General features: G+C 29.0%; 1 protein-coding gene and 1 long non-coding RNA gene across 7 annotated transcripts; both read left to right on the forward strand.

Moving 5' to 3' along the window:
• Positions 1–335: 335 nt before the first annotated feature.
• Positions 336–2,511, forward strand: LOC149515346 (uncharacterized). 6 transcript variants are annotated; one of them, XR_016326466.1, is made up of 4 exons: positions 336–366; positions 823–924; positions 1,861–1,983; positions 2,260–2,511. It is a non-coding gene; the product is annotated as an uncharacterized LOC149515346 (long non-coding RNA). The 6 variants fall into 6 exon arrangements; XR_016326462.1 differs by lacking the exon at positions 336–366 and adding an exon at positions 377–718; XR_016326465.1 differs by lacking the exon at positions 336–366 and adding an exon at positions 377–531 and having other exon boundaries at positions 823–1,599.
• A 9,110-nt stretch (positions 2,512–11,621) lies between these two features.
• On the forward strand, positions 11,622–14,077 carry LOC111304048 (putative aquaporin NIP7-1). The gene is made up of 5 exons (XM_022900567.2): positions 11,622–12,378; positions 12,854–13,078; positions 13,163–13,357; positions 13,548–13,609; positions 13,728–14,077. The coding sequence occupies exons 1-5, from the start codon at positions 12,178–12,180 to the stop codon at positions 13,948–13,950; spliced, it is 906 nt and encodes a 301-aa protein (XP_022756302.1). The 5' UTR covers positions 11,622–12,177; the 3' UTR covers positions 13,951–14,077.
• The last annotated feature ends 1,153 nt before the right edge of the window (positions 14,078–15,230 follow it).

Here is a 15,230-nt window from a genome sequence, read left to right on the forward strand (position 1 = left end):
ATGATGATCAATAATATGTTTATTTATGACCATTGTTATAAACAAATTTATATATGATATAAATTTTTATTGGTGCTTAGTTATATGGAAAGGTAATATTCACACCATTTTCCATCGGTATAGGTATATATGTACTGACGACTTTATTGTAAGCATCAGTGTATACTCCTAACGAAAAAGTGCATAGTCCTAATGAAAAAATGGCAGGTTTATTTAATTTTTTAAGTTTAAACGGGCTTATTTTATTTTAAATCATTAAATTTTATATTCGTTATACTTAAAAATTAGAATAAACCAACGTATTCTTTTCTTTTTGCCTTCGGTATAGATTGGGCATAATATTTAGAAATAAAAAAGAAAGTTAAGGTAATTTTAACACCCCTTCTCATTTTCCACTCTTTTCTTTCTATAAGAACAGCTTGTGCTTCTGTTTTGCTCCCCTCAATATCTCATTTCTCGTGCTTCCATTCAAAATTTTACAATTATCCACTAAGGTTTTACTGCCCTTGAAGTTGTGGAAAAAACACCCAGGCTTGGAAAAAGTTCTCCATTTTTAATTTATTCCGTTTTAAGAAAAGTGAAGAAGTTTGAAATGTTGTTTTGAGCTTTTGATTGCTAAGAAATTCTGGGAATTGAAAATGATAGTCTTCTAGCTTGATACGCTAACTTAATTTCTTTATTTTTGTCCACCGCTAAAAGTCAAGCTTTACATTTTTAAGTATGGTTTCTTTTCATTTTGAGAAATCTGTTAGTCGAACCATCTGACCCTTATCTCAGCCGCTGACAGTCCTCTTCAAATCTTTCTCTCTCTTTAAATTTCAGAAACTATCGCTGGCGACGAAACGAAAGGTCGGAAGACTCACCGGAAAATGGAATGCTATTCAAAAGGACTCGAAGATCGGAGGAAACAACCAAAAACGAAGGGTGAACTTCTCTTAAATTAAATTAGTTCTTGTGCCTTGTATAAAGAATAGGGTGGTTTTCATTTTTTTTTTCTTTACTACCTGCCACTGTTTTTGTTTATATTATCCTATATTGTATTGACGTGCTATTAATTTTTAAGTTTATAATGCTATCATCACTGTTTTTAATCTTAAATTTCAAGTCACAAAGGAAACTGCCTCTGTCATCATCATTAGTTGCTAGCTTAGTTCATTCAAATGCATTCTTCTATAAGAGTTAAAGGCACTTTTATGACCAAAGTATAAGTGCTTTACTAAAATTTGTGTATCTACCAATTGTTAACTGATGTTCATTATTCACACATAGGCGCAATACAATTAAATTAAGAAATGAAAACCTTGGTTAGGTTTTCACATGGTGGTAGTGATTTTTTTTTTTTTTTGAGTTTGGGCACTAGTGAAATGCTGACTTACAAAGTTCAAGTTCACCCTTGATTGAATTTCTAAACCATTCTCATAATCTGGTGAATTGATTAAACATCTGCTTGCATTACTAATAGTCTTGAAGAAATAAAAAGGAAAGTTCATTGATTCACTCATTTTTTGGTAACAATGCTTGCATAATTTTAGGCTGTGCAAGATCTTTTTATGGTTGTGCAGGCACTGTCAGATTATGAAAAGTATAAGAAAGGGAGTGGTGAGATTCAACTTCCTGCTTTTTAACTTCCTAATCCAAGTGTTGAAAAGGAGATAGGTTTTTGTTTCTTCATATTTACAACTGTGTGATGATATCTTTTGTGAATTTTCATCTTTCATTCAATTTATTGATGTGTACATTGTTGAATTTCATATGATGAAACTAATGATCATTTTAATACTTATACTAATCTTTTTTTTTTTCTGTCACTATTTGTGGTAAAGCATTCTCTTTCTAATGTTTTCTGAGTTTCCTGTGTAGTCAAGTAGCTACCCATTCTCAAGGTCAGGAAGCGCACATAGAGATGTTGCAACCTGCGCCATGGAGGGTTGGCATGCTCAACGTTCTGTTAGATAAGATGAGATTACCAAGCCTATCATTAAGGTCTGTTGAATCTAAACTTTGTTATCATTTGTAATTTTCTATAATTTCTTTGTGGTATTCCTGTTTTTGGAGCAACTCTTTTATGCAAAATTCAAATTGACACAAGAATAATTATTTTTAAGATAAGTCCTCTGTATAGGATAAGAGCTTGAGTTCTACTCCAAAGCGTGAAAAACATCTCAAAACATTTATATGTTGCTATGTGTAGAGATCTTTCTCATTACCATGTATCTTTGCTGCCATGAATTCTCATATTGTTTATGGTTTCTTTTCCAGGTTTGCAGAAGCAGAAGACACCAATAAAGCATGGAGCTTGCTGATAAATCTGCACGTTAACCAGATAAGGAATTAATATTTGCTGATCACTTAGCTTAGTTGTACATGAGGTTCTATGGTTTTTGTCCATCTTTATTTACATTCTACATAATATGAACTTTATACTAAAGATGCAAACAAGCTTTTATTAAATTAAGTTGTGAATTATTCTCCTATTGGAAAAAGAAATATATGATTTACAACATAATTAAACCAGTTCAAAAAATCAAATTCTTGATATATTCTTGTTGCACTCTTTGCTGCTAGGAACACCTTACTTGAAAGTGTGAGTCAGTGCAAAGCCTATTAAGAGAAGCATGCCGCTAATTTAAATGGCCAAAGTAACTTTAAGTATACACATCTTTATCTTTTTAAGCCATAGAAGGTTCAAGGATCCTATTTGAATAAGCACATTTAGTTCTCTATAGATTTTTCATATCCTTTAAGAAGGCCATAGTCAACATTAGCCCTATTCATTATCTTCTAGGAGGATAATTATCCTTGATGCCTCGGGGAAAGATAAGGGATGTTGGACCAAGGAAAAACTAAAAGATTTTCCATTTACTATTGTGTATACTTTTGAGTAGAATAAAATAAATGTTTATTGTTTCATACAAATAAATTTGTGTAGTACTCTAATTCTTTTCGTTTTTAATTTAAATATCTAATTGTTTTTTTTTATGCTGATTTTGCACTATATAAATCTATGATGGGATTATTTAGCTTGGATAATTGTTTATTTACTTCAAGCACGATGTTCGTAGACATTCAATGATGTTTATCGTAGACATTCAATGATGTTTGTTTTTATCTAGATTTAATACAATGACTTTAATTATTAAATTTTTTTTTTAGTTTATGGTTTATATAGAACAATTTGTTCGTAGTTTTATTTCAAATTTTATTAAATATTTTATATTTTATTGTATATTTTTACTTTATATGAAATCATATTGAATTAGGATTATAAATAAATTAATATTCACAAATAAAAATATAATTCAAAATGAATGTTTTTACATTCTTAACATCTATATGGATGGACTTTATTGTTCGAATATTCAAAGCTATATTGACAGGTTGATTATCAGTATAGGTAAAATACACAAAGTTATACTGATGGGCATATATCATCAAAAGATATAACTTCGGATATGATTGTTGATATAAGTAAGAAAGTTTAAAATACACAAGACTATATCGACGATTAATGACCATTAGTAAAAGATATAACAACAGATGGATCATTGGTATGGCCAAGAAGGTTAAAAAAACACAAAAGATGCTATACCAACAGCTACACAATTATTGATGAGTTCGAGCTATTGGTAAATCTCTATTACCTATTCCGACAGTTAAAAGTTTGTCAATATAGATCATATCGATAAGGAATATACTGATGATTAAAAATTTATTGGAATATATATTTTGATTGTCGTTAAGGATTTTTTAAGCAATACCGATGAATTATTAGGTTTTATCGATGGTTTTTTGAGTTTCAGAATATGACAGTTTTACTGTAATGGCCACAAAATTTTTCAATGCAAGTATTGCGAGCACTTTTAACGACATTTTTGTCAAATATTGCTAATTAATTAATTAATTTATTTTCACTTTTAGCTGTGTTTATAAAATTCTATTTTCTTATGGTGCTCATTTATTTTCACTCTTAGATGTGTTTATAAAATCTTATTTTCTTGTAGTGCTTTTAGGCAACTTGACTTCTTATTGTCTCAAACACTTTAAGACGTCATTTTTGATGTCTTAAATAATTTAGGAAACTCAAAAGCTGATTTGTCTTGATTAGGCACTTGCCATAGTTAATCAGATTAAGAGGGCAACTTTGTCCCTAATACTGAGGAAACTTGTCAGCAAAGCATCGAGTTTTACATCCTTTGTCGAAAATCCTCAGTGTTTGGTATGCTTTACCGCACAGGGTTTTAAACCATAGTAATCTTTGAGCTGCCATTCCTTTTGAAGCCATGAACAACCATTACCAACATCATGGCTTCAAAACGGATTGGGCTAAGAGAAATATTTATTTGTTAATATTAAGATAAAAAATAATTAATGAAATGACAATATATAAAATTGGTAATAGTAAATATTAATTACTTTTGTCACCTTGATGTTTAATGGTTACAATTTCATGCTTTACTATATCTATAGACAAACATAATATATGTACATTTAAGTAAAAAAAATATGTACATGTACCATATAATATATTTACATCAATAAGTATACAGAAACAAATTTGTTTTTATTTTTCCTAGTTGTGATTGGTATTTAATTTTAAACATAATCTTATACTTTAAAAAATATGAGAGGTTGTATATTGAGAATATGGATATTTAACATGAAAGATATGTGCAATAAGTTTAAAATACATGTACATCAATAACTTTCATTCATTAATAAACAATGTTTTTAACTTTTATTAATATATATTACTGCAAGTACATATATTGTGATTTTTGGTATAAAGGAGACCGCAATTAAGAATAAGAGAAGAGATTGTAAGTGTTGAGATTCAAATTTCATATCTATTTGTAGACACTGAATTTTGTTCGGGGTATTTTTTAATATGATTGATCCAAGATTCATTTGTGAACATGAGTCGAGATCATTGGGGAGGATCATTTATGACCCATAAATGGCTCATAAATTTGTCTATTCAGAAATCCAAAGTCAACTCGAGTCAAATCCGATCAAACAAAGTAAAAAAAGCACAAAACTTGACCAAAATGGAAAAGAACTCGAGTCAATTCTGAAAATTCAAAACCTAATCGAAATCAATGTGGTTCAAAATTAAATTTGAGATTTTTTGAAACACAAATTTTCATTGTGCCTTAGGAGAGGCAAAATTACCAAAATATCTTTATAAGGGGTATTTTCATAATTTGGCTTTTTCGAGCTCAGATTTTCGTGAAACTTTTCATATTTTAATTCTATAATATTTCATGATTTTTGATGCACTTAAAATCATAGCAATATCCTGAGAAGGGTGAAATTACCAAAATATCTTTATAGAAGTATTTTCGTAATTTAGTTTTTAGAGCTCAAAATTTAACAAAACTTTTCAAATCTCAATTTCATAATAATTTATGATTTTTGGTGCTTGAATATCCCAAAAATGAGTACAAGAACATTGATTTCTAAGAAAATGATCATAAATACCGAAAACTTTGCATTAAGGGTAAAATGATCTTTTTTATGGGTTTAGGGGTATAAAAATTTAAAATTTAACCTTTGCAGTGTTTAATGTGGGCCATTGGATCCTTTGTTGAATTTTGACCCAAGGGCCAAAGGTGGCACTTTTAAAAAAATGAAAAAGGGAAATTTTGGCCTTTGAATGAGATTTCATCCAAGGCTTTTGTTAAGCTAGATTAGGATCTTGCTCTTTGAGGGTTGAGGGCTGGCTAAATAAAGGAGGAGGAGAGGCTTTTGAAGGTAGAAAAAGAGAGCACAAATGAAAAAAAAGAAAAGAAAAAAGATAGCTAAAAATAGAAAGAAAGTTGAAACAGGTGAGGCAGCCTATACAAGGCTAAAGTTTTTACCATTTTTCATCATTGTTTTTTTACACCATGTTTGCACTAGGCATGATCTTTTTTGCATAATATTCTTATTGATTCCTTACTTGCTTGACTTTGGTATGAATGTTGATAAAGTTTGAAGCTTTACATGATACATATTTCTATTTGTTTTTTCAAAAAGGATGAAATTTTGGTTCTGTTTTCTGGTTTGGTCGAATGGCTCATGCTTTCTCTAATGGTAGTTGCAGCAATCGGCCTTACACTACAAAGCTTTCACAATCCTTGCCTTTCCATCTATTATAACTAACCTCTAGCTAGTAAAAGCTAAAAATAATAATAAAAAAAAAACTTAGGAAGCAGCTGCTGCCAAACCATGCTGCTTAGTTTCCATAGGTAGTCACGGTTTGGTTGTTATTCTACCTAGATTTTGAAAGTTGTCTCCTTTGTTGCCTAAAGAAGTTCCAGCACCTCTTTTACTTCTTTTTCTTGTATGAAACTTAGGTGCACTGGTAGGATGAAAAAAGTTCATGACTGAATGCTTTTGGGAACCATGATGTTATTTTTTGAAGCATAGAAAGGTGATAGCTGAATGTATGAAACTAGTGGCTTATGGTTATAGCCCATTTGTGCCTTATAAAACATCATGGTGCATATTTTCAATTCTTTGCTTTTCAATGTGGAAATGAGCTCTTTTTTTTGACTAGTTTATTATCTTTATGTGAGAGGTCTTTTACAAGTGTTAAAATTTCAATATTCTTATTTATTTTGTTTGGTTCTTGACTTGTATGGAGTCTATGTTGACTTGTTTTTGTTAGAGATTATCTAAAGATTGAAAAGTTGAAAATAGGCCTTAGATAAAGCAAGCTTTACATGAGCTAGGTTACTCCATCTCTATGTTTGGTTTGCTTAAATTTTATGGCATGCTTTTGTTTACTTGACCGGCATGATTCTTCTATGGATGATGAAAAATGTTAAACGCTACATGGCCTCACCATTATCTTGTTGCTTAGCTTTCTTGGTGTAGGCATAGTTTTACATACATTGCATGGTTTCCTTGGCATGATGGTTGTAAGGGTGGATTAACTTTTCTTTTATCTTTGGCATGATGGTTACTATATGATCTAAAAATATAATAACAAATAAAATAAGGCTAAGGTGGATGATAAAACAATTAAGGTATAAGAATATTTAAATATCTTTTTTCATCATGATTTTTAACATGATAATCATGTTTCTTTTTTGGATTATGCTAGGTTTTGAATGTTTAATCTCCTTATACATGTGTTAGCTATTAATTTGATTTGTTTATGTTCTTTGAATATATTTTATGTTTTTTAATTGTTATTTGCATTTCGGAAGTTTTTACTAATAGTAATGATAATTTTATGTTGAAAAGATAGTTAATTATATAAAGAATTTTAATTAAATTTTTTAGGAATTATGAAAACAAGCTTGCTCCGAAATCTACCTAGATGTTGGTGACTTTTAGAGAGGTTCGTAAAATCTTAAAATTCAAACCCGAACTTACCTAAAAACTCAAACTCTTTTAAATTTATAAGGATTTGCATGAAAACATTTTATAAAGTAATCTATTTTCGAACGTCGCTCAAACGTTGGGGTATTTAGAAAATTTTATTTCATTAAAAATTTTCATATATTTCCATGGCTTAAAAATAAATTCGTTTTGCTAAAATCTTGATTATAAAAATACAATAGTACTAATAATTGGATGAGATTTTTAAATATAAAAATTCACACCTAAACTTTACATAGATGTTGAAGAGTTCAGGTGCTTTCTTTATATTTGAAATTTCGGTTCCTAAATTCTCACTTAATCATTATTTTTGCATATGTTTCGTTTTAAGTTAATGTTTTCATTCATAATGCACACATATATGTTTGTTTAGTTATGATTGTTTAATATTAATTATATTATTGTATTTTCGTTTTTTACCACATAAAAATCTTCTTAAAATTTTAAATTTTATTGATTTGCATGAAAATTTTTTATGAAATAATTTGTTCACGAATGCCGCCTAGATGTTGGGATATTCAAAAAATTTTATTTCGTTGAGAATTTTCATATATTTTTGCTATTCAAAATAAATTTGTTAAATTAATAAAAGATAATCGGATGGGATTTTAAATTTAAAATTTCGCATCCAAATTCTGCTTAGATGTTGGAGAGTTCAGGTGATTTTTTAATATTTGAAAACCTATTCCAAAATTTACTTAATCATTATTTTGCATATGTTTCATTCTTAAATTAATGTTTTCATTTATAATGCATATATATATGTTTACTCTAGTAATGGATGTTTAACATTAATTATATTATATTTAGGTTTTTTTTTTTTTCACATAAGAGTTTTTCTTAAAATTTTTAGTTTTGAACAAATAAAATTAAAAAAAATATTCTATAAAATATAATTGATTGATATTCTGTCTAAATATTGGAGAGTTATCAATAATTATTATTTACAAAGAATTTTATTTTATCATTTATAAGAGGAAAGTTATGATAAATTATAAATGGAAAGACCATCCTTGAAATCTGTCTTTATGTCAAAAACTTTAAAGGTATTTCTTTAATTTGAAGATTATTTTAATATTCTTCAATAAAAGATTGTTTTAAAAACTAATTTTATTTCTTACAAACAAAGGAGATTATAACTAAATTTCATAAAAAAATTTATTTTTATCCAAAATTACAAATAGCGTATAATTAATTGATATCAATTTTGTGAGTGTTATGGGAGTGTTAATTTTTCTCCAGACGTAATTGACTCTCAAACTTGTTCTTGTTTTCATAGATCAATATCATCTTTTCAATAAAGCTTTAAACTCGTTTTATTGTTTTATTAAAAAGATAAAATTTTTAAGTGATCAATCACATTTTAAAAAAGATTAATAGCGATTTTTTATATTTTTCATAATTTATTTAAATATTTTACATCTAAAAATTGAAATTTCGGATCAATACATTAGGATATTACTAATTATCATTTCTTAAGGATATCTTGATGAATCAACAGAGGTAAACTTCAAATTTCATATATTATGTTTTAACGTACATGGGCAGTGGATGTGATTTTTCATCATTGAAATTGGGGTCATAAAAGTAATTGCAATTGCTTTTTAGCAATTTAACATATTTTCAATTTCTTTTCTTAATCCAAGAAAAGAACATAATTTTAAGCAAAATTGAATATATATACTCCTAGAAATTACTGTTAGTAGACAAAAAAAGGACGTGGATTTTAAAACTTAATTTAGCATGGGTTAATATAATAATATTTACCTTCATTTTACTAAAAAAGAAAAATAATCACAATTAAAAAATGAGCTTTTAGCAAACACAATTTGCAATGACTAAAAATATCATTATAAAATCTCATTATGACTTGCAACGATTTTTTATAGTTGTTTTTAATTTTTTTTTATGTTTTATACAATGATATGCGAATTTTATTAAATTGGCAATGATAAAAAAAATTATTATGAAATCTTATTATATTTGTAACAAATTTTTATTGGTGTTGACTAATTAGCTTCTTAAATATTTTATGCGAGAAAATTTTTTTTACAATATCTCTGTTACAAAAAAGTCATTTTGAAATATTATCAGATTTACAACGATATTTCACAGTCGTTGTAAAATTAAAAGTTGTTGCAAATCCCTATCACTTTCGCAACATTAAAAATGTTGTTTTTAAATTTTATCATATTTATAATAAATTTTCATCATCGTTTTCTAATTAATATATTTTTTAATGTTTTAACAATGACAAAATTTATAATTGCGAATTCTTAATATATTCACATCAATCAAAAATATCTTCACAAAATTATAATATATTTGCATTAACTTTTTATAATCATTGTTTAGTTAAACTTATTTTTTAATTTTTTATGTAACGAATATCTTTTCTTCGTTGCTATTTTATTTATTTAATGTTTTATAGTTGTACAACAAAAGAATTTAAAAAATCTAATTATATTTGCAATAACTTTTTCAACACTTACTTTATTAGAATTTATTTAAATGTTTTATACTATAACAAAAAAAATTACAAAATAAAATTACAAATTTTACTATATTTGCATTAACTTTTTTGTAAATAGCTTTTCTTGTAACAATAAATTTTATCATTGTGAAATATTATCATATTTTACGTTCATTTCTTTCTTATATGAATCTTTTCTTCACTCTTTGTTAAAACAATGGATTTAAAAATTTTTCTTTCAATTATCTTAACCACCATGGCACGGCCTTTGGTCTAAAGACCATTTTAAATATAGTGAATCCTTTTTTAATTAATAAAAAATTATGATAAATATTTTTAATTACTCTTTTTTTTTAATCTATCTCATAGTCATTTTATTTTTTTAGTTTAAGTAAAATATTTATAATGTTTTAACTTAATTTTATTGTATACTTGAGTATTAGCTAGCTTCAAGTATAATTATAATATTTATATTACTCACAGGCAGTTAATAAAGGAGTTCAATTTTTTCTTAATTAGGTTTTGGTCATTATTTGAAGTGTTGCAAGAATAAAATTATAAATGCACCAAGTTCATGTGGAGCAGTACGTCCTTAAACTTGTTCAAAAGATATTAAGTATATAATTTAGAATACCTTTGATTTTATTATAAAACAAAAGGTATTTATTTAGTTTTTAAAATGTAACTTAACCATTTTTAAAAAATAGAATCTAAATAATATAAGATTTAAATTATCAATTTTCAGATATTTAACTTTTTTTTGTCAAAATTCACATTAAATTTTCTTACAATTAGTAACGATAAAAATTTCGATTTTGTAAAAGCTTTTGGTAACAATTATTATTGTTATTAAAATAACTGTTGCAACGGTAAAGTAATTATTATTAAAGACAATTTACAAAGAAAAATATTGCTTTGTAAAAAATTAATAGGCAACCAAAATAATATTATCATGTAAAAGTTTTGATGACCAAATATGTTGCTGGTAACGATTATTTTGACAACCACATTAAGTTATTGCTTAAACATAATATTTTTGGACATGAAAAAAGTAGTTGCTATAAATATTTTTAGAATGATTTTGAATATAATAAAAATTATTGTGTATACTTTTAACAATGGACATTGACTGTACAACAAACATTTTTCGTTGCAAAAAAGTTTCAACAATAATAAATTGTTATTTTTTAACGACATTAAATGATGCTACAACTACTTGTTTTAGTAGTGGAAGTTGCTGCCCCAGTTTAAAATATGCATGCATCAAGCCAGTGGCTTGTGAGGAACAAGTGAGTCTTTTTCCATGGCTAAAAGAATTGAATAATAATTCTTTCCTCTTAATAAAAAGAAAAGAAAAGCACCTCATATGTAACTAAGACGAATATATATATTTTTCATACAAGTTTAGTTTGACAGTAAAACGGTTTAAGCTCAAAGATAGATTAATTATGTTCATAAGCTCACTTTTTTATTTAGTTATTCCAATTTTTATTCAAGTTTTTTTTTTTTTTATAATTTTTTTATAAAAGAGGTCGTAACTTAAGTTTTATAGAAGATGATGCACATATTAAGATTTAAATCTTAATTATGTTAAATTTTATCTCTTAAAAATAATTGTATGAACCAATTAAAGTTAAACTTTGAATTTTATGTGCTTAATTTTATACTCATTCTAATAAATACGAAAAAAATTAGATATACACTCTAAATTCAGTTGTAGTATGTACCTTTGACAAGATAAAAAAAGAAATCAAATTTATTCTCGTTGTTAAAACGGAAACGAAAAAGTAGACAAAACATTAATGATGATGATGCGTATAGATTGTGTAGAAGAGAAGAGAAGAGAAGAGAAACTTATTTGACCTAATTTCTTAGATGTAAAATTGTAACACAATGCTGAGTATATGATCACGAAGATCGCAATTCTACTTGATGATGAAATCCTGGGAGATCTATTTTTCCTAACAAACTTGAGTATCAGAATGGAGTTAACATTAACAAACATTCAACCTCTTAAATTTGATGGGCAGAAACTTGTTAATCTTTTGAAGCGAAACAGTTAAAAGTTACTCTTCGCCCCTGGCCGTTCCTTAGTACCACATGAATTGCGTTGAACTTCACAGTTGCCTCAATTTTTTCTCTAACTTTCACCATCCACTTTTGCAGCTGAAACTGCGTGATCAACAAACAACTCAACCATGTAAAAAAATCTCCCTTGCTATATCAATGACCCTTTCCTTATACATGTTCTTTACACCTTGGCTTTAGGCTTTGTATAGTTTTAAATATAAAGTACAATAAGACACCGACTTAACCTTCTGATCAACACGCTTGCCATGAGAGGTTTGGTCATGAAAATGAAACATTTTTTCAAAGAGAATTCATTGCCTAATATTTCCAACCATGAATCTATTGGGGGCCTTTCTAGAGATGATCAAGAGATGGGCTCAAGTACAATGTCAGGAAATGGAGATATCTTGATCGAAAACTCTGGTTTTCACTACTTTCATGGAAAATATCTAAACCCTGTCCGAGCGGTAAGAACTTTGTGTTTACAATTTACAAATTGGCTTCAGCTCCCTTTTTGCTGTCCAATAGTTTAGTCTAGTCTAATTAATTTTACTTTAGTTGCTACTAATGACGTTTTATTTTTAATTCTCCAAACCCTGGAAGTAAGCCATTTTGTGATTGACTAGACACAATTCTGGCAGGATATTCCTACCCTGCCAGTTATACTAATAATTTACTTCAGCCTTCTTTAGAATTGTAATAAATCATAAAGCAAACCTGAACTCTACCAGACAATCAATTCTTGGGTGACAAAGCACTAGAGATGGTGATAACAAGAAAATTTGAAGGATCTTTCAGATTTCACGATTCATGAATTTAATTTTCCTTCCTGCCTTTACAAGGTTTCAAATTCTATTAATTCTGGGTTTTAGGTTTTCTAGCTTGCATCAAAACGCTGTATTAGTACCATTCAGAAATTGCATTTGCTTGAAACATATGCAGATTTTGGCTGAGATGCTGGGGACTTTTATCTTAATGTTTTGCATATGCGGGATCATAGCAAGCACTAAGCTAACTGGAGGTGGAGCAGCTCTGCTGGAGTATGCCATCACGGCTGGGTTAACAATTATAGTTCTGATTTTCTCCATAGGATCCATATCTGGTGCCCATGTTAACCCGGCAGTCACCATAGCTGTTGCAGCATTTGGCTATTTTCCGTGGTCCAGGGTGCTTTAATAATCCGTTGTCTACTAATGACGAGTTCACTAATTTATGTACCAAACATAAAATTCGTCCTTGTTTCTTTAACAGGTACCTCTTTATTTATTGGCACAAATTCTGGGTTCTGTTCTGGCAACATTTATGGGAGAGTTTATCTATGGCATAAAATCAGATGTTATGGTAACCCGGCCAGGCCAAGGCTGCCAAGCGGCTTTCTGGGTAGAGCTCATTGCCAATTTCATCATCGTGTTTGTGGTTGCAGCGGTGACACAACAATCACAATCTGTAAGGGAATTGCCATATTTTAGTTACCGAATGTATATATCATCCGCATGCTCCAGGCCTTCAGCGGATTAATATTCTAGGGATTTGGACATACCATAGTTTAATATCAATCAGAAAAAATACTTTGTTCTAGTATGTTTAATTATACAAACTGAAACAAATTGGAATCCATGACCCTGAATTTTGGCAGGTTGATCCATTGTCCGGACTGGTTATTGGAATGGCCATTGGGCTTGCGGTCCTTATCACAGGGTACATACTAACTCTTAAATTTTTGATTGGCCTAATGCTGAAATTAATCGACATTTATATATACTTTCTAAGACTTAAACTTTATCATATTCAATCTTCCTCTTATTTTCGAATGCAGGCCTATTTCAGGAGGATCACTCAACCCTGCAAGGTCTTTGGGACCTGCAATTGTTTCAAGGAATTTCGAAAGAATTTGGATATATCTCACGGCCCCAGTAATTGGAGCTGTTACAGGTGCTCTCATGTATGGATTTCTGCGTCTCCGGGGCCCAGCTTATAGTTCCAGCTCCTCTCGTGACAGCAATATGCTTAGCCAGTCCTTGGCCTATGGAAGAAGCTAGTGAAGAAGGCAGTCGATTCCCAAAAAGTTTGATTTAGTCACCGAGATTTATAAGCTACACAAAGAAGAAAAATCCTGGCGAGTTATTTTCTTTTGTAGGTACAAAGAAACCAGGAAGCAGTATTACACCGTGCGAATATGAGAAAGATTGAGTTTGTCTCAAAGAGTTTTTAGAACATGGATGTTAAATTTGCATTGTTATGATTTATTTATTCGTTCAATATATAATGCTGATTAGTAATTATAAACCTGGAACTAAGTGAAAAAGGAATACAATAAAAGAATATGGCTGCCATTGGTGCTAGGGTCAAATGGGTTTTAACTTACAACAAGTTTCAACGATTCTTTGCAACTTAGATGTCAATAATAATTGGCCAGGGAAATTAAACTTGGAACTTGGAATACTTCCCTTTCCTCAACTAGAACCAGAATGAAAGGAGCATAATATCAATGAACAAATCCATAATTAACTCATAAAATGTTCATGTCATTGATGAAAAAGATGCAAAGTGCAAATGCTAGGTCTACAATAAAATTTGTCCAATAGAAAATTAGAAGCTTAAAAAGATGAAAATGTAGGAAAAAAAAATTTGGCTTGACATCATAGGTTGGTCAAGATGGAGGAGGATAAAGTGGAAAGTGCTGTAAATGTTGCTTCATTGCAGTCCTCATTTGTCGAACTTTTTCAAGCATGTTATTTTGAGTGAGCTCCATGTTTTCAAACCTAGAATTCATATGTAGACTGTTCATTTGTGTCATGAGTATTTGTAAAGCTCCTTGAGTATCAAATTGTGGACTAGAAAGGTCTACTTGTGGAGCATCTTGAACCTTATGTTCTTGTCCTTGCTTAACTCTAATTTCATTCTTCTTAATCCACAAACTTGTATCGTTTTGAATGTATCCCATACTATGAAGTGTATGAACTCCAAGAATGCTACAAGCATCATGGGATACAATATCTCTATCACTTCTAATATTGATACCCAATCTCTTTAATAGATTGCTAATGGCTATCCTATAAACAAATGTGTAGTTCTTGTTTTGTATAACCCTCATCATTGAAAATGAAATACATTAGATTGAGTTTTTCTTCATCCTTGATCTTACACATCTACCAATAATCTTGTTTCCTACTAGAGTATTGGGTTCCAAAGGGTGCTAACACATGAGTAATTGATTAATCATCTACAACCCACAAAGTTAGCACAAGCAATATAATGATAAGTAGAGTATGTTCCCACAAAATTTGTATATATAAGTGTAACAAGTGCCAAAATTATC

This window comes from Durio zibethinus, chromosome 13 (assembly GCF_047325235.1).
Source record: "Durio zibethinus cultivar Kanyao isolate XHJ-2024 chromosome 13, ASM4732523v1, whole genome shotgun sequence".
NCBI lineage: Eukaryota > Viridiplantae > Streptophyta > Magnoliopsida > Malvales > Malvaceae > Durio > Durio zibethinus.

What these genes read in the sequence shown, in the direction of transcription:
- LOC111304048 (XM_022900567.2), top strand. Translation starts at nt 12,178, where the DNA reads ATGAGAGGTTTGGTCATGAAAATGAAACATTTTTTCAAAGAGAATTCA. An exon ending in ATCTAAACCCTGTCCGAGCG is followed by an intron (nt 12,379 to 12,853) that starts GTAAGAACTTTG and finishes AAACATATGCAG; the next exon opens with ATTTTGGCTGAGATGCTGGG. An exon ending in CTTGCGGTCCTTATCACAGG is followed by an intron (nt 13,610 to 13,727) that starts GTACATACTAAC and finishes TTTCGAATGCAG; the next exon opens with GCCTATTTCAGGAGGATCAC.